This window comes from Moschus berezovskii, chromosome 22, assembly GCF_049115385.1.
Source record: "Moschus berezovskii isolate FMDL1 chromosome 22, NW_MosBer_1.0, whole genome shotgun sequence".
In the NCBI taxonomy this organism is placed as follows: Eukaryota; Metazoa; Chordata; class Mammalia; order Artiodactyla; family Moschidae; genus Moschus; species Moschus berezovskii.
The window spans coordinates 28,755,243-28,781,709 of record NC_142481.1 but is presented as its reverse complement, the minus strand read 5'-3'; the positions used below and the strand labels follow the sequence as shown (position 1 = coordinate 28,781,709).

Sequence of the window (26,467 nt, the reverse complement as noted above, 5' to 3'; positions counted from 1 at the left end):
AGCTCAACCAGGTGCTCTGTGACAATCTGGAAGGGTGGGATGGAGTAGGGGTGACAGGGAGGTTCAAAAGGGAGGACATATATATATTTACGGCTGATTCATGCTACTGTATGACAGAAACCAACACAGCATTGTAAGTAATTATCTTCCAATTAAAAATACTTGTGCTAAAAAAATAGTCCATTGTATCATTGTACCATTTTGCTTTGTGAGAGTTTAAGGACTAGTTCCTTCATTTTAATTAGTCAATCTGCTTTTTAATAAGATTTTCATTATTAAAGAGAGATATAACTTTTAAATTGAAACTGACAACACAAACTACCTTCTAGTCCCCTGTCTTTTTTATACCATTTTTTAATAAATAGTTACACAGTAAAATAAGATAAAGTGTGCCAAATATCTAGTAACATTAAAAACAAGTCATTATATTTACTCACTACACACTTAAAAACATCCACGGCAAAGGACAAGTTATAACTTTCAAGTGATTAATAATTATAAAATTAATTTTAAAGTATAAAATACAGTATATTCCCAAGAACAAAAGCACCTGCCCCAATAAAGCATATTGTTAAGTATTTTCAGAACTTAGTGAATAGATCCAAACTGTCATGAACAAGATTTCAAAATCATTTACTGTATTTTCACAAGAGGAAAAAAGGGATTCCTCCCCCGATCCCCCCAGGTACCAGAAAAGAAACTATCCTATTTACAGGTTTCACTCAATAAATTCCCCAAACTCAAATTAAAACCTAAGCAAGTAAAGGAGCTGAACATTACTTATTTATGTGGTCTAGAATATGTTAACATGAAAAGTTTTTTGAAATCTAAATAGCACCCCCAAAATATTAGAAAGATAAATAACATCATTCTGTGAATAAGGCTGGCAGGAGTGAAAATCCCACAATAAATGCCACCACTAAGCAGCTGACAGTGGATCCCCAGCTTGGACTCATCCTGCGTGGAAACATTCCTCTAAAGCAGGCGAGGCAGGGGAGAAAGGGCCAATATGCAAGTAATGTTAAACTTTCTCTTACAATAGTTTAGGTTGAGAAATAACACTCGATCGGGTCCAGAAACAGGCTGCCAGTACCAGAAGCCATTTCACTACATCAGCACTCCCAGCCTCAGGAGCCTGGAGCCGCCAGTCCGCATCCACCCGCATCACCTCATCCCAGTTTCTACAGGTAACTGATAGACGTCTTTCCCAAGAGGGAGGGCAAACTCCACCCTGTTTCGTCAACTGGCGCTCCTTAACCCCCCGTGGCCTGGCTCACCTAAATAGGTGGAGGAACTCCTTTTGAAGAGCATAGGTGGTCCCTCGGGCCTTTCCCTCTTAGACCAGGGTTCTCCAACTCCTGCAGTGAGCGGGGCGCTGGTTAGCGACCTGAGGCCGGGCCCCACCACTTGCGATTCACCCGCAGGACAGTGGGTGGGTCCGAAAATCAGCCCCTTTAACATGCCTTCCCCCTCAGGTGATGCAGGACACAGGGACCCACACCTGACCTGAGAAACGACCTCCGCAGCAGCGCACACCTCCTTCGTATATCAGAATAACCTGGGGAGACGCCCGGGGTTTCTGAAGTACTATCGGGCCGAAAACTGCCAGGGTCTAGCCTTCTAAGTGGTACGTGATAGTTCTTTTCCCCTGTGGGGGCCGAGCCGGGGAAGGCCGCCTCCTCAGTAAGGCCCCTTCCCGCCAACTCATTCCATCCCCTCTCGTGGGTCTGTTAAGGTTAAGGCGAGGTGTGCAGCATCCCAGACATTCCACAGGAGGCGACGGGCGGGTTCCCAGGAGGGGATGAGACAGGGCCCGAAGGTGCAGAGTGGAGGCCGTGGCCTTTACCCTTAAGTGGCAGCACGTTGGGTTCCGCCCTTTCTCCCTCGACCTGCGCCTAGTTTGACGCCGGACCCGGTTTCCCGCCGAGAGGGCGGGAGCACTTCCGATGGGCGGGACTTCCGGCCGTCCCGCCCCCAATCGGAGTCAAACGCTCGCAGCCGCTCAAAAGCTTTCCAAAGGGGCGGGGTTTAGTAATCGCGCGCCTGTTTAAGAGGTGGAGAGTCACAACGTGAAACGGGAACTCCTCTAACCTCACCGCTCTCCACGTAAAGGGCTTTCTTTCCTTAGAGGGGCGTCTGCCTCAAGGACTTAGAGTCGCTGAGGCCTCAGAGCAGGTGTCTGCAGAGTGGGGACCAAGACTAGGCCCTACGAGCCCCAAGCGCTGCCTTCATTCCTCTCTTCCAACTTCCCTCTCCCTCCCTCCCTGCTTTTGTTTTCTGATAAAACTATACATTTGAAATATTTGTTCTCTTTCAATTGTATTAGTTTTAGCAAATAGTGATGGGCACTAAGATCTCCACAGCTAAAATCTGCACGTGCCTTAAATTCACTATTTAAGCCTAAGGAAAAAAAAATATTTTAAGCTGTTTCTAATGTAACACATTTCTGTAAGTAACTTTGAAATAGCAAGCCAGAAATAATGAACTCAATTAGGAGTGGATGGAGAAGGCCACGGCACCCACTTCAGTACTCTTGCCTGGAAAATCCCATGGTCGGAGGGGCCTGGTGGGCTGCCATCCATAGGGTCGCTAAGAGTCAACTGAGCGACTTCACTTTCACTTTTCACTTTCGTGAATTGAAGAAGGAAATGGCAACCCACTCCAGTGTTCTTGCCTGGAGAATCGCAGGGACGGGGGAGCCCGGTGGGCTGCCGTCTAGGGGGTCACACAGAGTCGAACACGACTGAAGTGACTTAGCGTAGGAATGGACAACTTTTATTCTCTGAGAAAATTATTTCCTTCCTCTCCACCTTAGCTCCCCACCCCCGCCAAAGAACAAGATTACATTATTACAAATAAGAAAAATGTTTATTAAGGGAAACAATTTAACAATTCTCCCTAGCAGAACTTGACAGACTAGGGCACAGGCTGAAGACAATTACAGTTTCAGTCATTAACACACTATATGGTGCTGATTCTACAACTGAAAAGTTGCTGAAGTTTGTGACATGCCACTATAAATGTAAGTATTATTAAAAATTACAAATTGTTTGGTGATTATTTTGATAACCTCTTGAGCAGCAGCTCCTGCAAGGAAAAAGGAGAAAAGCAAATCTTTGAAAAAGAATTTAAAAAGTTATAGAAATATAAAAATACTCAATTATGTAAAGAAAACCTTTCCTTTCCAAAACCAGAGGTTTAACAGTAATCCAAAACAGACATACCTTACTGAGTCATATCAAAACAAGGGACTATAAGCTTTTATAACTATGTTATTAAAGGAAATAAAAATTTTGTTCTATACATTCACACCTTGAAATATTATGCCATAGTTTAAAAGAAAGAAGTTTTTTAAATTATGGTGGTTTAAAAATATTGGCAAAATATATTATGCAAGAAAAAGTCAAACAGTATTATAAATTACTGCATATTTTTTTTTTTTGAAATGTAAATACAGATTTAAGAGTAATTGCAGTTACTATCACATGTGAATCCTCAGGAAGTTTGATTTCTTTGAGGACTGTGTTACAGTGATCTGCATATTTTTAAAAAGGCTTTTTTAAAGACAGAAAAGATTCCCAAAAGATACCCTTCTGTTGCATTTGAATTTTACCCTGTGCATGTTTTATAATAAAAAGGGGTTAAAAGAATATTTGTAATTTGGGAAAGATCTATATTAAATACTGCTAGACTGCTATATTCAGTAACAGTCTGCGTATATATAGTAACAAGTTTTAAAGTTACTATTCAAAACAACTTGGCTTCCCAGGTACCTGCAATGCAGGAGAAACAGGAGACTTGGGTTCTACCCCTGGGTCAGGAAGATCTCCTGGACAAGGAAATGGCAACCCGCTCCAGTATTATTGCCTGGAAAATTCTATGGACAGAGGAGCCTGGCGGGCTATAGTCCATGGGGTGTCAAAGACTCAAACACGACTGGTAAGTATGCACATTGGAAACAACAGAAAACAAAGAAACAACAAAAAACAACTAAGAAAACAATTTTTCATCTTTTATAATCTGAAGCTTCTGCTTTCACATTCATTCATTCAATAAAATCAGATTCTGCTCTGTACAAGACACTATCCTAGGCACTAGGGATAAAGCCGGGAACAAAAGACAAAAATCCTTGTCCTCATGGATCTTACTTTTCAGTAGTGAAGGAGAGAGAATTTACAAACAAGTAAAATGTCAAGCTCACATTCAGAAAACAAAGATCATGGCATCTGGTCCCATCACTTCATGGGAAATAGATGGAAAAACAGTGGAAACAGTGTCAGACTTTATTTTTTTGGGCTCCAAAATCACTGCAGATGCTGATTGCAGCCATGAAATTAAAAGACGCTTACTCCTTGGAAGGAAAGTTATGACCAACCTTGATAGTATATTAAAAAGCAGAGACATTACTTTGCCAACCAAGGTCCGTCTAGTCAAGGCTATGGTTTTTCCCGTGGTCATGTATGGATGTGAGAGTTGGACTGTGAAGAAAGCTGATCGCCGAAGAATCGATGCTTTTGAACTGTGGTGTTGGAGAAGACTCTTGAGAGTCCCTTACACTGCAAGGAGATCCAACCAGTCCATTCTAAAGGAGATCAATCCTGGGTGTTCATTGGAGGGACTGATGCTAAAGCTGAAACTGCAATACTTTGGCCACCTCATGCGGCGAGTTGACTCACTGGAAAAGACTCTGATGCTGGGAAAGGTTGGGGGCGGGAGGAGAAGGTGACGACGGAGAATGAGATGGCTGGATGGCATCACCGACTCTGTGGACATGAGTTTGAGTGTACTCCGGGAGTTGGTGATGGACAGGGAGGCCTGGTGTGCTGTGATTTGTGGGGTTGCGGAGAGTCGGACACGACTGAGTGACTGAACTGAACTGAAAATGTCAAGTGACTAAGAGCTAAGGAGAAAAAGCAAGGGGTGCGGGGATATGAGTGCAAGAGGAGGGACTATTTTAAATCAGGGAATCAGGAATGGCTTCACAAAGAAGATAATATTTAAACAAAGACCCCAAAGAAGTGACTTGTGCAGAATAATAATAGGATGCACATGTTGTAGACCAAAGGCTGCTGCTGCTAAGTCACTTCAGTCGTGTCCGACTCTGTGTGACCAAAGGCATGTACCCCAAAATTTGTATGTTAAAGCCTTAACCTTCAATGTGACCATATTTGGAGATAGTCTTTGGTAGGTAATTAGGTAACTAAGGTCATGGGGAGGGGCCTTCTAAGAAGAGACACTAGAGAGCTTCTGTTCCATCCACCCTTACCTTCCTGCACAGAAAAGAGTTTATGCACACAGCAAGATGGTGACTGCCTACAAGCCATGAAGAGACGAAGAGAGGCCTCACCAGAAACCAATTATACTGGCCCTGATCTCAAACTTCCAGCCTCCAAGGAGTCTTATGAAAGAGAAGGTATTGTTGAGTTGGGTCATGAAAAACAGGTAGACTTTAGACATGGAAGAAATAGGGAGATTTAGGGCAAATGGGTCTGGAGAGGGGTAAAGATTCAAGGAGCAGGAAATCAAAGGACATGTCTAGGGGGAAAGCAAGTAACTTGAAAAAAACAAGGAAAGAAAGGCTGGGTAAAACCAGAACACAGAATGAAGGACTCTGGATTTGTTTTCTAAGGACTACTATAGTGTATATGTGTGTACAGGTCAGAAGGTTAGTTAAGTGAGAGAAACAATCAGAGCTATGCCTTAGAAAGATTAATTATACTTCAGGACAGCAGTGGGAGAGATGGAAAGCAGGGAAACCAACTGTGCTACACTGACCTCCCTAGTTACAACAGCTAGAAAAACAAAACTTCACAACTGTACTATATAACAACAGGTGACAGTCTTCTCGTCTCTGGAACTTACCCCCTAAGAATGCAGCAATGGTGTGTGGTTCAGCAGCTCCGTATCGGCAACTACAGGAAAGGATGGAGACAGGAACACAGATTAGCCATATGACACAACAGTATTGTCTCTTATGTTCCCTAAAAAAAATACTCACAATTCATGGACATAATCGTCTTTCACCATTACAGATAATCCATGTTCCTGAAGGAAGCCAGTGAGACAAGACTTCAACTTTCCTATATCTTCTTCAACTTGATAGTTAGATACCCCTAAAATATATATATATAAATTATTTTTCATTGAAATAAATACATGATTCAAAATTGCTGACTGCCTCTTCTATTTAAATCAGTTTAGATACCCCTAAAATATATATATATAAATTATTTTTCATTGAAATAAATACATGATTCAAAATTGCTGACTGCCTCTTCTATTTAAATCAGTTTTAGCTGTTTAGTCAAAACTATAAATCTGAAATAAGAACAAAAATAATGGAAAGTATGAGACCAATATTTGCAACTATCACAAACCTGTAACAATCAAAGAAACCATCTAAAAACCTATTAAAAATTTGAGTTTGATAAATCTGCTTTGTTCAGTGCTCTATACCCAGTATCTAGAAGACTATCTGACACAGTTGGTGCTCAATGATTGTTTGATAGAACTGAATAAATGAGAATCAATTCTTCGGCGATCAGCTTTCTTCACAGTCCAACTCTCACATCCATACTTGACCACTGGAAAAACCATAGCCAGGAGTTGGTGATGGACAGGGAGGCCTGGCGTACTGTGATTCATGGGGTCGCAAAGAGTCAGACTCAACTGAGCGACTGACCTGAACTGAACTGAATGTCCTATATATATATATACACACACACACACACATACACACACACCCACCCTTTATAAAAATTCTGGTGTTTATTATCCTTTCCAGGAGATTAAATGACACTAAGGACATAAAGCTATAACAATAAGTAACATTTATGGAGCATTAATAGACGCTGGACATTGTTTTAAATATCATCTGTATATCACTTCATTTAATCCTCACAACAACCCTGTGAAATAGACACTATTATTATCTTCATTTTACAGATGGGAAAACTGAGGCACAGAGAGATCAGGTTATTTGCCTGAGTTACTTAGCTCATAAGTAGCAAAATTGCAATATGAGCCCAGGCAGTTTTTAATGATCAAACTATGATGTCTCCAAAGGGAAGCTGTTATTATTACTACTGGAAGGAAAAATGTAGTTGCCATAATATCCAGGTACTGTTAAATCCCTCTAGTTTAAAAACTATCATTATTCCTTGTCCTCAAAATAGTAGCATCTACCCTTTATTAAGTACTTATAAAAAGCTAGGCAGTGTGTTAAGTGATTTTCATACATCATGTACCTAACCCTAACAATCGAACAGAGTATTATTATCACCATTCCATACTGAGAGAACTGAGACTTGGAAGGAAACAGTGACTCACCCAAGATCAAGAAGACAAGAAGTGATTTGAACCTAGGTTTAACTCCAAAGTCTGTGCTCTATATAACCGCTAATTTCCCAAGATGGCTTCCCAATGAAAACCTCTTCATGCCCTCATGTGGTCTCCCTTCCACTCTTAATCTGACTCTGTGAAGCCAATAGGACATAAGTGATGCTCGAAAGCCAAGTCATAAAAAGCCTTGTGCCATCGACCTGGGTCTTTTGTAATTGTTAACTCTGGGGAAGGCAGCCACTATGTAAGAAATCTCGAACTGCCATGCTGAATGGAAGCCCCAGTGAGCCACATGGTGAGAGATGCCTGAGCAGCCCCAAGCAGTTCCAGATACCCTGGCTGAAGTGCCACACACGAGTGAGTACGTCTTCTTGGATGACTCTAGCCCCAGGTGTCCTGCACCTCCATTCTTGGATGACTCCAGCCCTAGGCATCATGCATCTCCATGGGATCCCCTTTCCCAGTGAGAACTATCTAACTAAGCCCAGCCAATCCTCAAAGTCACAGACAAAATAATGGTCTGTTTTAAACTACTAAATTTGGGGATAGTCTGTTATGCAGAAGATAACAAAAAATACATTATAAGCAAACAATACAAATAAAGCAGTACATTGGTGTTTTATTCTTTTTCCTTTTCTGGTAAGCTTGCTCATTAAGATTATAACTCGTTGGGTATACTACATCAGTTGGGGCAACAGGCTTTATGACACACCCAGAATGTGCTACTATGCAATAATTCTACACAATTAAAACTATCATCTTAATAATGATGTCCTGGACAACTGAAGACCTTGGAGCATATGCCAATTCCCCAATTACTACCTTTATAGGTAACAAAAAATAGATACTGAGCAAAGAAACATCTTCAGAGTTCTGAGTTCAGAAGTCACTGGCATACTTATTGTGATTTTCCCATTCTACCAAATCAAACTCAGTGTGAATATTAGAAGTCAACTATAGAAACTAGCAGGAAAAAGTTTTATCCTATATGCAACCAACCAACAGTCCCCTGTAATAGTTCAGAATCAAATACTGTTTGCAGTTGGATACCCTTGGCCTCACTGAGATGAACCATGTGTAAACTGTTTACAGCGTGAATTCAAGCATCGTACTACTGTAAATACCCCAAGAACCCTTTAAAATTTCATTCCATTTAAGTATTTAAGATTTTATTGGGAACTCCCTGGCAGTCCAATGGCTAGGATTTGGAACTTTCACTGCTCTGGCCTGGGTTCAATCCCTCCTCAGGGAACTAAGATCCCGCAAGCCATGCTGTGAAGCCAAAAAAAAAAAATTTTCACTGTATTTTATAATTTGATTGTTGTCCTTACCTGGATATCTACCATGCTGTTTATGAAATCTATCAACAGCCCGTAACATTAAGTATAATACTATCTCATTATCTGGATTGTCCATGCTGGAAACTGAAAGGAAAAACATTTCAGTATAATTTGGGTAATTCATGATTTAAAAACAAGGAAAAACTGAATTTACTATATACTCAAGTTTCAGAATACAAGGTAATTCTATCACAAAATTTAAATATTTTGTAAAGATAAAATAGGATACATAATAATACAATAAAGGGAAATATATTATTAAAATAAAACCCAGTGGTATTATATATAGTTAGTTATGGTCACATAATCTCTAATAAAGTAGCAAAATGCTAAATTTAGCTCTCCTACATATAACACAACTTACTCAGTGACCTAAATATGATTATATATATGTACATTAAGTTTTATAGGCTTCGCTGGTGGCTCAGATGGTAAAGAATCCTCCTGCAATGTGGGAGACCCTGGGTTCAATCCCTGGGTTGGGAAGACCCCCTGGAGGAGGGTGTGGTAACACACTCCAGTATTTTGGCCTGGAGAATCCCCATGGCAGAGGAGTCTGGTGGTCTACAGTCCACGGGGTCACAGAGAGTCAGACACGACTGAGTGACTAAGCACAACACAGCACACTGAGTTTTACATTTTGAAATTATGACCACTTGGACAGGCTTATAGAATAAAATTTAGAGTATAAATATTTATATTATCCTTTATATTATCACCGTCAGTTCAGTTCAATTATCACCATACACTCTATTATATATACTGTTATACAGTATGTATAAAATATCATATCCTTAAAATTAATAACCTAGCATCAAAAGGTTATTACTCACTAATTTCATCCTTGTTAATTGTATCCAAGCTGTATTCTTCAGCTAAGGATCGACATCTCACCACTCGAAGAAATGCTGAATTGCTGCCTGAACACAGGAAAGGCATGATGGAAGTAAATGGTTCAGTTCAGTTCAGTTCAGTTGCTCAGTCGTGACCGACTCTTTGAGACCCCATGAATCACAGCACGCCAGGCATCCCTGTCCATCATCAACTCCCGGAGTTCACTTAAACTCATATCCATCGAGTCGGTGATGCCATCCAGCCATCTCATTCTCTGTTGTCCCCTTCTCCTCCCGCCCCCTATCCTTCCCAGCATCAGAGTCTTTTCCAGTGAAATGGTTAAGAAACACTAACATCCTGATTAAGAACAGAAAATTTTGTGTATCCTCTTTACAGACATAGAAATATGAAGAAGTGGCTCTGATGGTTAGCAGAAATGGCACTACAACACAAGCCATCTTAAATTCATGTTCCTGGCATTACAATCAGTTCAGCACTGAGTACGTGGGCAACGGCACTTGTCTGAGCCTCAGTTTTCATTTGTAAAACAGAAATATATTTTTTAACTTTGAGTTGTTCTGTGGATCATAATTCCAACTGTATAAAGTATATACCTAGCAGAAAGCCTGACAGGGCTCAATAGATAGTAATTTTTATTATTATTCTGGATAAGCAGTCCTGAAGGAGAGTGGTATATACAGTGTGCTCTGGGTATATGTTAAAGCTTTAAAAACAAAAAACTTTGTATTATGAGAATTTTCAAACATATTCCAGTAGAGAGACCAAAATAATACCCAAATACCTTCAAATACTCTCAAATATCCAATATCCAGCTTTTAATCTGGTATCATGTAGTAGAACAAACACTAATGCATAAACGAGGTGCAAGGTTAGTAGTTCAACAAAACATTAAATCTAAGCCTAAACAAACACTGCTGGAGAATCTTAAAATGGGTAATTTGGATACATATATTTTAAGAACGGGTAACACACAAACATGCTTTTCCAGAAATGAGAGGTCATAGCTACAGGGAAAAATTCTCAGATGGCCTATGAAACAGACTTTATTATTCTTAAACTAACTCTTAAACACTTTGGGCCTATTCAAGAGTTATCAAAGACCTCAGGAGCCTAGCCACTCTGAAACTAAATGGCAAAATTCCTAATTCTATCACAGTCTGATCAAATACTGATCAAAATTAGTATTTAAACCAATCCTGTCAATGTACATGTGACTCAAGACTTCATACCCAAACTCTTCAGATAAGACTTTTCCAAGTTATTTAAAATTAATAAGCTGAAAATAATATGCACTACTGATAATTTTCAATGTATTGATACAGGTATGATCTATCTCTGACCAGTCTTAGAATACCTTCTCCTTTCATTATGAGAAAAAAACCTTACCCAATAATTACCTATATTGATACCACTGAGACCATGGAAAAATTTTAATTTCAACCATTTAAAATTGCTGGGGACATTTCCCATGTCACATTTTTTATCAAACAAAATAAGGAAATTTAAGTCAAGGTGACTTACAGAGTAATTTTAATTCTTTCTCTGAAATGGACTCTGGTGCCTGTAAAGAAATAAATGCAGATTTTGCTCCAGTGTCAAAGAAGATCAACAGAGGGTGCAACACAAAGCCAGTCACTATGACAGGCCTTCTCATTAGGCAGGCAAGTGAAAGACCCTCTGCAGAAGGTATGAGCCAGTGCCACACCCTCTCTCTGAGCCCTTCCTGGCTGGGTTTATGCAATGCAATCTGGCCCATGTAGAGCTGTACTGTCTGTCAAAGGCACTGTGCCCAGCAGCTTACCTGGCCTATAGACTGAAGCAATTTGGCAACATGATTACCCACAGCAGCAGCATCTTTCTTTGCTTTTTCACGGTAACTGGAAAAGAACAACAAAAAGCTACTATTAACAAATATTTAAATTGCCAGATTTAAATATCACCATGAAGCAAACAAAAAAATGTCTTTCCCTTTCATGAAAAAATTACTGATCTGGCAACGTATGAAATGTGACAATGCCATGGAAATGCTACCAGTAGCACCTGTTAGTGGCTGGTGATGGACTCTGGGACTTCACTAATACCTAGGATCTCTGAGTAATTAACAGCACCTAACTTAAAACCTGCCCTCCTGGAGAAGTCCATGATCCATGCTTCTCTGATAGAGGACCTAACAAAATATGCTACAAAAGAACATGCTTAAGCTCCCTCATGGTTCAGATGATAAAGAATCTGCCTGCAACATGGGAGACCCTGGGTTGGGAAGATACCCTGGAGAAGGAAATGGCAATCCACTCCAGGATTCTTGCCTGGAGAATTCCATGGATGAAGGAGCCTGGCAGGCTACAGTCCATGGGGTCGCAAAGAGTCGGACACAACTGAGTGACTTCACTTTCACTTTTTCAATCTCCTTGAAGTTGAGTCCAAGCAAAGTTAAACCCTTTAAAACTGACCATCTAACAAATCCATGTAAAACTTGAGATGGTCACCCTCTAGAGATGATCAGTGTTAAGCAGATCACCTCTGATATGAAGTCATACTTCTTTCTCTCAACTGACTTTTCCCAAATTTTAAGTAGTTGAACTTTTAGGCTAGGGCAACAAAGATTTGTTAAGAGAATGACTGAGATGAAGAGTACAATCTGTCTACGGAACAAAGACCGTCTCTGTGTGACATTCTCTGGCCCGTGAAGAAGCCAGGCCAGTGGCCCTGCATTTATCTGCAGCATACCCAAAGATACATAAGGGTAATATCTACTGAGACCCATCCTTATGACAGCGGATAGCACATGTCTATTTACAGTCATGAACTCTTTAAATTATGAAACATTAATGACAAAAAATTTATCAAAAACTAAAGTCTTGAAAGTTTTAAACTATAGATAAAGAGTATAGAGCCGTGGTTATGAGTACAGATCTGGGTTTCATGAATTCAAATCCTGGTTTTACCTTTTACCAGTTGTTCTGCGCTGAATAAATTACCTCTTCCATGCCTTAGTTTCCTCACCTGTAAAACTGGGACAATAACAGTCTCTCTCTCATAGGATTTTTGTGAATATTAAATTAATTAATACATAAAACAGTTCATAGCACAGAGTTAAGGGTTCAAATGTTGGGTTCATCTTGAAATATGAAAGAAAAAGTCTGACGCCCAGAAAGTAAGTGGGAACTCTCTATACTTTCTGCCCAATTTTGCTGTGAACCTAAAATTATTCTTAAAAATAAGGCAAATTTTTAAAAACATCTGCCCTCTAAGTTTTTTAGCTTATTTTTAAAGCAATGAGATTATAACAAACTTTCATTTGATTTCCGATTTCTGGTAGATTGATAAAACATGTTCCTCTCTAATATAAACAGATTGATTTTTCTCTTACATAGCTTGAAGACAGGTGACTTACACATTTTGAAGTTTTATATATTTGCCTGAATCTGCAATCATATCAGGAATTGTGCCTCGAACAGGTAGATTTCCTTGACCCTCTTTGGCTACAAATTCCTTTAAGGCACGAGCTAAAATCCAAAATGTCGGAGTCTAAAAAAAAGGAAAAAAAATTAATATTAAGTGACATTTCAATTTGACCTGAAGGTTAAGGGGCACTAATTTTACCTTTTTGTTGTTACCTGTTTGGTGATATTTATGCAGCGATCATCATTAAATATATCTTCAATACTGCTTGGGATCTAATAAAGGAACACAAAACATTTACCTATACTAAGAATTTGCCCACCTTTATTTTCACTGTAATCTTCCAAACAAGTTCAAATACAAACTTCTGATTTGTTTGGACTTTTATTCAGAATTATCACCAGATGGAGATTTGTTGGGGAAAGAGAGAACGGAAGAAAGTCCCCTCCTGCCCACTCCTGTTAGCATTTAAAGACCGACCTATTTTCTTACATCATATATAGAGTAAAGAAGGGGCCTAAGTAAATCATTTTATAGTTATATTTGAAGACAGAACAAAGAAAACAGACATTAATCCCAAGCTAAATTTGTAATCCTTCATGTTTTTTCAGCTTGAAAAAAATCTGAAACCCGTATACCCTAACTAGTGATGGTGGAAGAATACAAGCACTCTGAAAAAAGCAAGATAGTTAAATTAAGAACTTTTAATGCAAGCAAGAACATCATATGTTATTAAAAGACTATAGAAATTGGCTTTGGTTCTACTGTTATGTGGAAAAAAGAAATTTCTTACTGGTAACTCCTAACTGGTCTCTCTGCTTCCATTCCCAGTCCTCTAGAGTCTTTTGTCCTCAAAAGAGCCAGAATAACTTTTTTAGAAATATAAATCAGGTCACTTCACTCCTCTGCTCAAAACACTTCAGTGGCCTGCACTGCCTTTATGATGGGGCCCTTTCTGCCTCTCCAAACTTAAACTCCTCCCACCACTTTCCCCCTTGTTCACTTCATTCCAATCACAGTGGCTTTCATACCCATCCCTGAACAAATGCCAGGCGTCATCCCACTTCTGGGCCTTTGTACTTGTACTTCTCAGCCTGAAAAGCTCTTCTTCCAGACCTCTGCATGTCACACTTTACTTAGGCTTCTGCTTAAACACATCTCCAAAGTCTCCCTGGTCCCTCCCGATCCCAGACCTCCTCCTTCCCCTCATGCTCTACCCCTTTGTCCTGCTCTAATTTTGTTCACAGCACCGAGTACATTTGTCTGTTTGCTTAGCTCACTGTCCCCAACCATAGAACCTTGTTTTTTTTTTAACTGGGGTAAATTATACATTCAGTGAAATGCACAAATCTTAAATGACAATTTGATGCTTTCTTGTAACTATACATACACTTTTAATCATCACTCCAACTGAGACATAAGAAAATTTCTATCACCCCAGAAAACTGTGTGATTCACAGAGCACATACTTTTCATCACTCAGCAACACTACCTCACTGTCTCCAGGAAGTTTGTAATGACACCCTAAGTGCTTTCCTAATTTGAAAGGTAACGTTTTTTGCTGTTTTAAACTATAAGAAAATTCTAACTACCAATTGTGTTATTCCAAAGTTCCCCCAAAACTTCACTGGTCAGACTTCAACAATAAAGTCCTCCAAGTAATTTTTAAGGTACATGATGTCATTAAGAACATCTCCCAATGTATTCAAATAATTACTGTTAAAAGCAAATGCAAAAAAAATAAAAGCAAATGCAGAGTAAGATTTAACTTTTCAGGCAACACTATTTGGACCAGCAAAATAACACCTTCATTATATAATTCCTACCCCTAAAACTTTACTACTCACAAATCATGTACTTCAAACAATTAATTTACGTAAATCACTGCATAAATATTATAGGCTGAAGCACTGACATCTATTTTAACAAGGACAATACAGAATCTAATAAAAGAAGATTAAAGCTATATTATAATATTAATTTCTAACTAACTATACAATTCAAGAAATATTAAATTAAACCTAAAACCAACTATTTCACCTATGAGGACTTCAGAAAGCACCTTTCACTGGTGAATACTTCAGTAGCTCTTAATACCTGAGTTGTATTTAGTGCTGTATTCACATTTTTAATAGCTTCTTCAAAATTCTCTTCATCTTCTGGAGCCCCATTTTCATTCTTTAAAATTCCTATTAAAATAGAAACTGATTAGCAAAGAACAGCCCTTTTCTTTTCATTCCTTCTCTTTCCCCAACATTAAGGAAATAACTTTGTCAGATTCAGAAGGGAGGATTGGATACTGAACCTTAAGAAGAAATACAGCTTATCATTAGTCATTCTTAAAATTACACAAGGAGTGGTTCCTTAACCTCCCCTGAGGAAAATAAAAGTTCATGATAGCATCATCCAACAAAAGTGCTGACAGAAATACAATAAAATTAGCTTCAAGCAATCTTTTTAAACTTTATACAAGGTTTAATCAAATCCCAAATTACCTTGTCTAATCAAATCTCTGAAGTCTTCTTTTTCTTTATACGTTTTAGGTATTCGTCCATTGGTCTAAATTGGGTTAAATAAATTTAAATATAGTTGTAAAAACTCAAGATATGGAAATTAAAAGTCCAGTTTCCCCCCATTTTCCCATCCACATGAGATTGCATCAGCAAATCGATACCTCAGTGAAACCAGCTGACTTGATAGAAAATAAAAAGTGTGGGCCATTTCTCTACATTCATTTCTCACTGAAAGTTTCAGAATGACATCTGTTCAAATTTCATTTTGTTAATAAAAATGCCAGTAACAAAAGAGAAAATGCTAGATTCAAACTGAAAAACATCCACCTTTCCTACAACCCCATAAGGAAAAAATATCAGTCTCCCATCCCCTCCAATGAAATTCTTTATAATAAACTGAAAAAATACAGTCACATATGGAATGTCCTTTCTCAAGAAAGGAAATACTGGGACTTCCCTGCTGGTCCAGTGGTTAAGAATCCACCTTCCAATGCAGGGGATGTGGGTTCGATCCCTGGTCAGGGAACTAAGATTTCACATGCTATGGGACAACTAAGCCCGCACCACAACTAGAGAAGCCTGTGTGCAAGCAACAAGAAGTCCCGTGTGCCAACAAAGATCCCACATGCTACAACTAAGACCCAACACGGTCAAATAAATAAATAAATCTTAGAAAAAAAAAGAAAGAAAGAAAGGACATACTTCACTATACCACTGTGCTAAGTATTTAGCTACGATCACAATCCATGGAGTGTGGCTATGGTCCTAAAAATAAAACAATCAAAGAAAACATCAGTATTAGTTAACATTTATGTTTCACTACACCGTATCATTTTCAACAAATTCAACAATATTTTACTCAATTATTCCACCATGTTTGCATCTCTCAGTATATGTAGAATGATGAATGGAGGAAAAATGAGCTGGGTTAATAAAAATTACTTAACAAAGCTTTTCAAGGCAGTGTCCAATTTAATCCTAGTAAGGCAGGTATATACTACAACTGTCCCTTTTACCATTCAGAAAACAGTCACAGAGACTGCCACTCAGAAATAAAGCTCAAGGAGAGCTTCCCTGGTAGCTCAGTTGGTAAAGAATCTGCCTGCAATGCAGGAGACCATAGTTCGATTCCTGGGTTGGGAAGATCCCTTGGAGAAGGGGTAGGCTACCCACTCCAGTATTCTGGCCTAGAAAATCGCATGGACTGTATAGTCCATGGGGTTGCAAACAGTCAAACACAACTGAGCGACTTTCACTTTCACATCTTGATTTCAGACACCAAGCCTAGACTAAGGACAAGGGATCTTTTTCTGTGTTTGCTGATGAACCAAATACCTGCATTTTAATTAATGTGTAGGTAGAAAAATACATATATATGCCTTAAATTACATGGCCTGTTATAAATATCATTATTTCTATAATGAAATATGCAGTTGCCTTGGTAATTCTCAAACTCTAAAAATAAGTTTCAACAGGAGTCAATTTCAACAAACACCCACCCCACATTCAAACTATTTTAAAAAGTACATCTCTTTGTTTAGGAGAAAAGAACCATGAAGAGGGCTTCTGGTACATGTCAGTGTCCAATCCTGCAGTTAGGACTCCCTGCTTCCACTGCAGGGGCACAGGGTCAATGCTTGGCCAGAGAACTAAGATCCTACATGCTGCATGACAAGCAAACACACATACACACACACAGTCCAATTTCTCGACCTGAGTGTTGATTACACAGATATGTTCAGTTAATGTACTTTTCTTTAATTAAAAATTTTTTAAATTTTGGGGAAAGATAGATTTATTTAAAATAAGTTAGGTACAATGTTGTTACTGTGTGACCTGGATGAGATTTATATTTTCTCACTTTGTAATTCAAAAACCTTAGGTTAAAAAAAAAGTTTTCAGTATACTTGTAAATAAAAAGTCACACACACCACCAACCTTTTTTTCCATATGATCCAAATCATAAGACTGAAAATGGTCTCTCAGTTCAGGAAATGGCTTATCCAGTCGTAGATCCTCTAACGCATTATCTGGATGAGATTCTATTACTGTGAACCAAATAATCCCAAAAGATAAACTTATTTCCTCAGCAGTATTGCTGACAACATATATATTACAGGAACTTAGGAAATCTGTAATTTTTAAACGGACATAGGGCCTACAGGTTTTTCTCATTGTTTTGTTCATTACTGAGTTAAATTTACATATACATATAAACTTATATTTTACTAAATGCACAAATCATAAGTGGACTACAGTATTAATAAAAATAAAACAAAGATTCCTTTAATGCAGAATTTTCTTGTTATTATAATCGGAAAAGACGAAAATGTGTTCAGATAGCACCTAAAAACCTACCCTTCCTCCTCCTGTGGTTTTCAACAGACAGCATCACCATCTACCTATACCTCTTCCTTAGGAATGTGACAGTCTTCCTTGACTTCGAGCTTCCATGGCCCAGTTATCAGTCATTCCCCACATCCTGATGTCACTTCATACATAGCCCTCCATATAGGAGAGTACAGGGAAGTGTGTAATTTCAGTGAGTGTTAGAGCGAGGCTCAGTTCTGTCACTTGCTAGCTGTGTGACCTTAGGCAAACAACTTTATCTCTCTATGCCTCATCATCCTTATCTGTAAAAAGCAGATACAACAGTATCGACTTTATAAGGACTTGGAAAAGAGTAAATGAAATAACCCACATAAAGGCCAGCACACAGCTAGCAAGTTAACCTTCATTATCATCGCTCCCCTCTTCCCTATCCTCATAACATCTGCCCTCAGCCAAGGACGCTCTCGTCTTTGTCTCTCTCTTTCTCAGACCAAGACCACTGAGAATCTCCTAAAAGCAATCCTTGCCTCCAACCTTTGTCCCTCCAAACCTATTCATTCTCCACCGGGCTTCAGAGTGACCCATTTAAAACAAAATGTTTACCTTATCACTCTTCTCACAACTCTTAAATGACCCAGCCCCACTGCCAAAAGATTATCCCCAGAAGCCACTCACTAGCTTCCCAAGCAGACATCGCTCTTCAGTGATGACTATCACTGCACTAACATACGACCTGGCTCACAGCAATGCATGAGTCCTGAGTGAAAATCTTATGATGATTTAAGATCAAAATTGTGTAAGTAAGGGACTTGAGTTGATGCAAGCCTGCCTATGAATGACTTTAGTCTCCTACTAACACAGTTTCCTTGGAACAGTAGTTAGTCAAACGCCTTGATTGTTGTGTGGAACTACACCTGAACTGGGGGAGCCTGAGGCCTATAAAAGAATAGAATAGCAAACTGGTGGGGAAAAGGTAGTGTAACCTCTCCGTATCAGTGTGACCCACATACCTTGGCTCTTGCCTGTGCCAGCCATATATGCCCTATGTAGGTTAAGAGGCAAAAAAAGTTAGGTACTTGCATAGCTGCCAGGCCTTCTAATAACATGAAGAAGCTGTACCTATTTTATCTCCTGCTTTGTATCCTTCTATAATGCTTAGTAAAGGAAATAGGAAGATTAAAGCCTACTGATTCTGATTAGCACTTTGAACCTGTAACCAGAGTTGTGCTGCTATAAATTAATTTTGTGATTTCAAACTGACTTTCTAAATTATCAAGTTCCTAAAATTACAGCTAAAACAACCAACAGGAAGTCCCATATGTGCAACAATTTTACCTGGATGTTCTTTTATAATGATCCTCATATAACCAACTAGTCCATATGTCCTACAGATCAAAAGAGGGATTTGGGAATTCCAGAGGACATCTGCTAAACGTAGTAATGTACTGCAAAAGAAGGCATAATAGACAAGAACATAAACAAATGGATAGATGCCCAAATGAAAATGCCTTAAAATGAAGCAACTTCCTTACTAAATAATAAATGCAAAGATACATCTTTTGTATTCATATAAACAGCATATTTACATAAAGACAGGCTGAAAAGCCAGCAATTCCACAAGGCAGCAGTTTCAAAGTAAGTATATCTTTTGGACTAGAGAGATATGAAAGACTTGTCTTTAGTATTAGGGAGAATGTTACTGAAAAACATTTCTATAATAAAGAACAAAATATTTATAAAACCTATTTATCTACCCCCAACCACTCCCTATAATTGTTTTTTTTCCCACTAAAAAAATAACCAATGTTCAATTTAACTGTTCTAAGTTTCACATCTCAGTGTTTTTCTCTTCCTTATCTTTTTAATACTAGAGATTTTAATTAGATCACTTCTAATTAAAGGTTTCTATGGAATTAAGAATTTAAAGACCATACACTCTGCAGAGAAAACAAAACTATGCAAACCTAATAAGAGGTTAAAATAAAAACAAATTAACTTAAAAGTTTACCTTTCAGGAAGCTGAGTTGCAACCACAATGGTAAACCTACAGAAAAATGAAGGATCATTGTCTAGAAGCTTTTCTGGACTCTAAATAGGACAGGGGAAAGAAAATCCAACAATTTCACAATCATATTAAACATGACAGAAATGGTTAAGCTTTTCTAGAACAAGTGAGGCAAATGCTAGACTCCAATGTTAAAATAATTCAACTTTCAACATAAAAATACAAAGATTAAAATTCTAAATTCCTGGGGCTCTGAATTACTAAAAAATTATATTTCTGTACAGAAATAATAACATATATACATATATACCTCTTCCACAAAACTCCCAGAGACATCGTTATTTAATTCTTGTAAGAATTCCATGGCAGCTTGAGCTCGGTTCTTTAAAAAACAAAGCATTTGCCTTCAATTAGAAAAAAATTTGGGTAAAATGTAACCCCCTAATTTACAGATCAGGCAAACAAACTGTAAAACAACCCAAATTCCATGCATAGATATGAAAAGTCTGCTTTTCATAGTGTTTAAAAACTGAGACTAAACCATAATATTGTTTAAAACAGAGCTAAACCATCATTATTCAGAATTCTTACATGACTACATGATTTGCACTCTACTTTTCTGATTAGGCAAATGACCAGAAAACTCTAGGTAGCAGGCAGGGATATTCGACGTCATGTTTGGACTTATGCTAACCTTCCACACTTACAATTCTGTATAAGAGAGGTCAGTCTTTAAGAAAACTACATACATAGTACACGACTGAGTGACTGAACTGAACTGAATACTATACAATACACTATGTAGTACACAATACTGCACTAAGTAGACCAATATGGTTCTGTAAGATTTTTAATATGAAATACAAAAATAAGACACATTCTGACTAACTCTTGGTAAAAAATCTTAACCAAAATACCCCAACTTCTGACCATTAACATTATTCAGTATTTCGCTTTAATACAGGATACAATATAAAACTTCTAAGTTCTTAAACTACCAAGCACATAAATCTTTATAAGATCAGAAAGAAATAAGATAATTAACTTTTTTCTCAGAGAAATAATACAATCTTTTTTAAAAACAGGTTATAATGATTTTAATACAATTTAACAGTTAACCTCTTTCAAAGTAAAGCTTTTCAAGCAATCAAAACATAGTGACATCACTAGGTGTTCAAATACAACTATATTCTATTACAAACTGATTTTTTACCTTGCCAATACTGCTTCTCTGAAGGAAAAAACTAAAATAGAATAAAAAAAAAATTTAATGGCTTCTTTGACTATGAAGGGATGGTTATGTGTAATACCTGGTACACTTCATCCATAGTTTAAAACAAAGTATATTTTATTTTTAGACTGTAATAGACTTCCTAGACAGGCAAGGCTGTCTATAACCAAAGACAGGCTAATAAATCAATGTTTCCCAAAGTGTGTGCCATAGAGAAAAGGGTTCCCTGGCTTTAAAAAGTTTGCGAAACACCATGCATTATATCCTTTCTTGGAAATTAATAGCATACATAATACACAATATTAAAATCTTATACTAAGGAAATACTTCATAATTTGACCATGGACTCCATATGCCCATTTAACAGCTATAAACGTTCCCTAGAACCAAGGTTCCACAGACCCACCCTTGGGAAATGCTAGACTGAACAGTCTGCTCTTGCAGATAACTATAACAGATTTACTCAGGCTTTCTCCCACACATACCCTTATCATGTCCCAAGGCCCAGATCTGAGTCTGCTTCTCAGAGTCAGGGTACTCTACCCAAAGAAAGGATAACCAAGCTCAATATGAACCATAATCTGATTTCCCTTGTATTTACTCATTTTTATTGATTTTTGACAAACATGAGAGAACCCAAACTCCAAGTTCCTGAGAAGGGAAGCTTGAAATCCAAATTCGGGAATGCCCTGGCAGTCTATATATGATCATCTTTAAAGAATGATATACAAGCCAAATTTAAAATGGCATTTTATAGAGACAACGTAGTGTAGAAAGAGATATACCGGGACCAAGCTTAGAAGACACCACAAATAAAAGGCAGTTTTTATTATTCTTATGATCCCAAAATATAATTATTGTTAATTACATAGTAGTACCTAGGAATCAATGCAAGGACTTAGGAAGGATACAGATTTCACCAGTTAATGAATAATGACTACTCTTTGCATTAATAACAACAATAAATAATAAATAAATAATAACAACAATAAAGACAGTAATATGATGGTTATCTTTTACTAACAGCCTATTTGCCAGACAGCTTGCTATCTATATTAACTATTTATCTATATTAACTCACTCCATCCTTGCCGTAATCCTAAACACAGAGTTGACTTGACTTTCCACAGTCAAGTCACCCTGACTGAGGAGGTGAAGCTGGGATTTAGGCCTTGCTCTCCCATGACAATGCACTGCCTTCCCTAACGCATGTATTTGAAAAGAATAGAACATACTTATTTCCAGCATCTTCTCCGCTGACCTGATTTCCATCAATAATTGTAAATGAACCAATACCTGGGAAACAAAACAGAGTCCGTCAAGAACATATGTTTCTAGTTAAAAACCTTAAAGAAGTAAATTTACAACCACAAAACTATCATACCTGGTAGCACCAAATTTTTAAGGATTTCAGTTCCTGTGGCTGTTGCGTTGATTAGGCAAACATGAGCAGATTCTAGAGCCTCCTGGCCGTGATCACCCCACAACCTACAAAAGACACAAATTTAACATTTTAAAAGCTTCTATGAAAATACAACTTTATTTGAATGGTGATCGTTAAAGTGTTCTTGCATCGAATAACTGATGTGACCCGCATGGCACACATGTGAGACAGGAACAGCAGGAGGCGTTATGGGAATCACACAGCTAAGTAACCTGAGACTTAGACAGCTTGAGCCTGTCGTGGTTAAAGGGGGTGTCAAATTAGAACTAGACACTTGGTCTTTCAGCTCTTAGTCCATTAACCTTTCCAAGTCAGATAACTCACAGAATAGAAAGTCTTTATATTCATTAACATGAGAAGTACCTTAGATTTAAAAGACTATTATTCTCTATTATTATTAAAACCTATTCTCAGAAGGCTGAGTGCTGAAGAATTGATGCTTTTGAACTGTGGTGTTGGAGAAGAGTCTTTAGTGTCCCTTGGACTGCAAGGAGATCTAACCAGTCCATCCTAAAGAAAATCAATCCTAAACATTCATTGGAAGGGCTGATGCTGAAGCTCCAATACTTTGGACACCTGTAAAGAGCCAACTCATTAGAAAAGACCCTGACGCTGGGAAAGACTGAAGGCAGGAGGAGAAGGGAATGACAGAGAATGAAATGGTTGGATGGCATCACCAACTCAATGGACATGAGTTTGAGCAAGCTCCGGGAGATGGTGAAGGACAGAGAAGCCTAGTGTGCTGCAGTCCATGGGGTCGCAGAGTCAGACATGACTGAGTGACTGACCAACAACATTCTCTATTTTGGGCTTCCCAGGTGGCTCAATGGGTAAAGAATATGCCTGCAAGGCAGGAGACTCAGGAGACACAGGTTCAATCCCTGGGTCACAAAGATTCCCTGGAAGAGTACATGGCAACCCACTCCAGTACTCTTGCCTGGAGAATCCCATGGACAGAGGAGCCTGGAGGGTTACAGTCCACGGGGTCGCAAAGAGTCGGACACAACTGAAGCAACTGAGCACACATGCATCCTCTATTTTATTCCTCCTTAAGTTACAGGGATCCAGTATAATTTAAGATCTTGACATAATACTGATCCACCATGACATTTTCAAGAGTGAGAAAAGCTTTACCAATAAAACTGAAGTACCATCTGAAAAGCCTTCACACTGACTTCTACAGGAGTGCTTTAAAATGTTATTCCCAATTCTAACAGCATGACTCGTAAATGCATACATTAACAAACAGAAAGATGTAATAAGGATTAGAAATGTGTTATAACCTGAAATATATGTTACATCTTGTCACACCAGCATATCATTAACAAGGCAAGATATGTGATCAAACAGGCATCATGACAGCCGGGCTAACATGACTACCTTTGCCCAGAAAGCCTAATGTATCTTGTCAGTATAGGAAACACAGGGGAAGCCCAAATCATTAGAAAATGTCATAGCCTGGAGAACTGAGAGACTTTAAGCTGCTTCCTGTCCGTTGTCTAAAGCATATCCTCTCCTGTTATGTAGCCTGTACATCCTCCAGAGCAAATCACAGCTGTAACTGCCTCATCTGGTGTTTTATTTGCTGAACATCCATCTCTCCATTCCACTCTAAGTTCCATAAGGGCACAAACCACTCCCTACGTTCACCACTGAAGCCCCAGTGTTTGATACAGTGCCTTGCCCAGGATAAATAATCATTGAATAGCTGTCAAATGCATGGAGGATGAGTCTAGAAGAACCAGATAGACTGGAAACCTCTGTTTTTTTCCTATGAAAGTAGGGCACACAGAAGACACTTGGCATATTTGGTTGATGGATACCTGGGTAGTTGGAGAAAGAGCCTAAGAGAATACCGGTGCATCTCTAGGTAATATGTTTCAAGAAATGGCCCAAACAAAAATAAATCCTCTCCATTCTCTTGCTGGCTAAGGAAGGCAGGGCCTGCTGACTGCTAGCTGGTGGCACGATCTTGCTTGTAACTGCTTTCCTCTGACACTTCAAAACCAATAAACAGTTCTCACTGTTTGTTCCTTAAATGGACTGGATTGAGCAAAAACTCTCTTTTGTTACAGTTACTTAGTAATCTAAAAGATTTTATCAGCTCTGTCATGCATGGTTACCTCTGCTTCAAAACACAAGGATCTCCAAGAATTCACAAGCGAGCACAAGTTGGTTATAAAGTCTCTACCATCTTGCTTCTTTCCCCAGAAACTCTCCTTTCCCTTTCCCCAGGGAGCAGACAGTACCAGCTCTGGAAAAGCCAGAAGGGCTTGAGTTTAGATCCTGGTTCAAACACATGGGAGACTCAGGGCAGGTTATCAAACTTTTAAGAGTCAGTTTTTCCATCTATAAAGCAGACAGAATATCTGCCTTCAAGACTGCTCTCATAAATTGAGAGCATAAAGCCCCTAACATAGCACTAAGCCAAAGGTGCAAACGAGTTCCGTTCCTTAGGGACATACTGTAACTCCTGGCTTGTGGGTCTTCAGAAAGGAGGGGGGCCACATAGTTGTGCTATTTCTGCTGCCTTTGGTGGTGGTTTAGTCTCTAAGTCATGTCCGACTCTTGTGACCCCAGAGACAACAGCCCACCAGGCTCTTCTGTCCACGGGATTTCCCAGGCAAGAATACTGGAGTGGGTTGTCATTTCCTTCTCCAGGGGATCTTCCCAATGCAGGGATGAAACCCACGTCTCCTGCATTGTAGATGGTCTCCTGCATTGCAGATGGTCTCCTGCATTGCAGGTGAATGTTTTATGGCTGAGCCACCATGGAAGCCCTTTAACCACATAGAAAATGCTCAATAAATAAGGAATGGGAGTGTTAGGAGAAAAGGTATGGGAGAGGAAGTAGTCAAGGACTAGCCCAATGACTTAGACCTACAGTCCATTAAGTAGATATACATTAGTCCATTAGCCACATGTGGCTACTGGGCACTGGAAATAAGGCTAGTCCAATTTGAGACGAGCCAGAAGTGTAAAATGTTGGATTCTGAGGACAGAATGAAAAAATTGTAAAATATCTCTAATAACTTTTTATACTGATTATGCGTTGAAAAAGTAATATTTTGCACATACCGGGTTAAACAAAATAAATTATTAAAATTATTTTCACCTGTTTCTTTTTCCTTTTTTAATGTGACTACAAATATAAATATTATGTATTATATACACACACACACACATATATAACTACGTATGTGGCTCACATGAGACTGGCATTATATTTCTACTGGACAGCGCCGGCTTAGAACAATACCTAACATTCGGTGGTGCCCTCGGCGGCCGAGATGGGGTAGTCCCGGGCCCCTCATTCTGCAAAACCGGGAGCACAGAGAGGCGGAACCGGCAGCCACCGCGGTGACCCGGCGGACGCTGGGGGCGGTGCACCTCGACCTGCACACCGCGTGGCGAGCGGGCGGGCGCGCCCCTCAGGGAAGGCGAGTGCCGGCCCTCGAGAAGCACGGGGGCCCCAGGCCGGAACCCTGAACACGGGACGCACGGCCCGGCCCAGCCCGGCAGGAGGCCCGAGAGAGGCCCAACCGCGCCGCCCGCTCGCTTAGGCCCGGCCCGGACGCAGAGGAACCCGCGGGCCCGCCCGAATCGGTGAGCCCTGGCTCACCTCAGCTGCCGGTCGTACTTCTGCTCCTTTAGCAGCTTCCCCGGCTGCGCCATGGCCGCGCCCGCCCCACGGAGAACCGCCGGGCCACTACCGAAAAAAGCCACCGCCTCCTCAAGCGCGCAGGCGCACTGAGCGCCCCTCGGCCGCTGCCGTCTCCTGCGCGCGGCCGGCAGGGGGCGCCTCCACAGCACTGCGCATGCGTCGTCTGTACGCCCGGGTGTCTGTGGCCAATGCTCAGAAAGGGGGCTGGTGACCACGGGTATCGTCCTCGCGCCTTACCGGTGAAGCAGTCCTTCTAGTCGACCAATCCGTGACTTTGTACGCTCGGTAGTTGTGGGGAACTTGGGCTTTGGAATCAGGCAGGTTTAGATTTTCACCACTCA

At 39.5% G+C, this 26,467-nt stretch overlaps 1 protein-coding gene and 1 long non-coding RNA gene across 2 annotated transcripts in view; one reads left to right on the top strand and one right to left on the bottom strand.

Annotated features, from left to right (window-relative positions):
• LOC148774389 (uncharacterized) overlaps positions 1-3,899 on the top strand; it is a 33,161-nt gene extending 29,262 nt beyond the window's left edge. The window contains exons 2-3 of the long non-coding RNA XR_016035903.1: positions 1,043-1,187; positions 3,770-3,899. This is a non-coding gene — a long non-coding RNA (uncharacterized LOC148774389). The remainder of the gene's footprint in view (positions 1-1,042; positions 1,188-3,769) is intronic.
• NAE1 (NEDD8 activating enzyme E1 subunit 1) lies at positions 2,839-26,215 on the bottom strand. Its single transcript, XM_055412613.2, has 20 exons — positions 26,085-26,215; positions 22,403-22,506; positions 22,254-22,314; positions 21,001-21,031; positions 20,098-20,169; positions 19,791-19,870; positions 19,118-19,227; positions 17,390-17,499; positions 16,154-16,216; positions 15,434-15,497; positions 15,036-15,127; positions 13,154-13,213; positions 12,931-13,064; positions 11,338-11,413; positions 11,058-11,097; positions 9,515-9,601; positions 8,673-8,765; positions 5,999-6,113; positions 5,863-5,912; positions 2,839-3,087 (listed from the first exon to the last, which is right to left on the bottom strand). Exons 1-20 carry the CDS (start codon positions 26,135-26,137, stop codon positions 2,978-2,980), a joined length of 1,605 nt encoding a protein of 534 aa, XP_055268588.1. The 5' UTR covers positions 26,138-26,215; the 3' UTR covers positions 2,839-2,977.
• Positions 26,216-26,467: the final 252 nt, after the last annotated feature.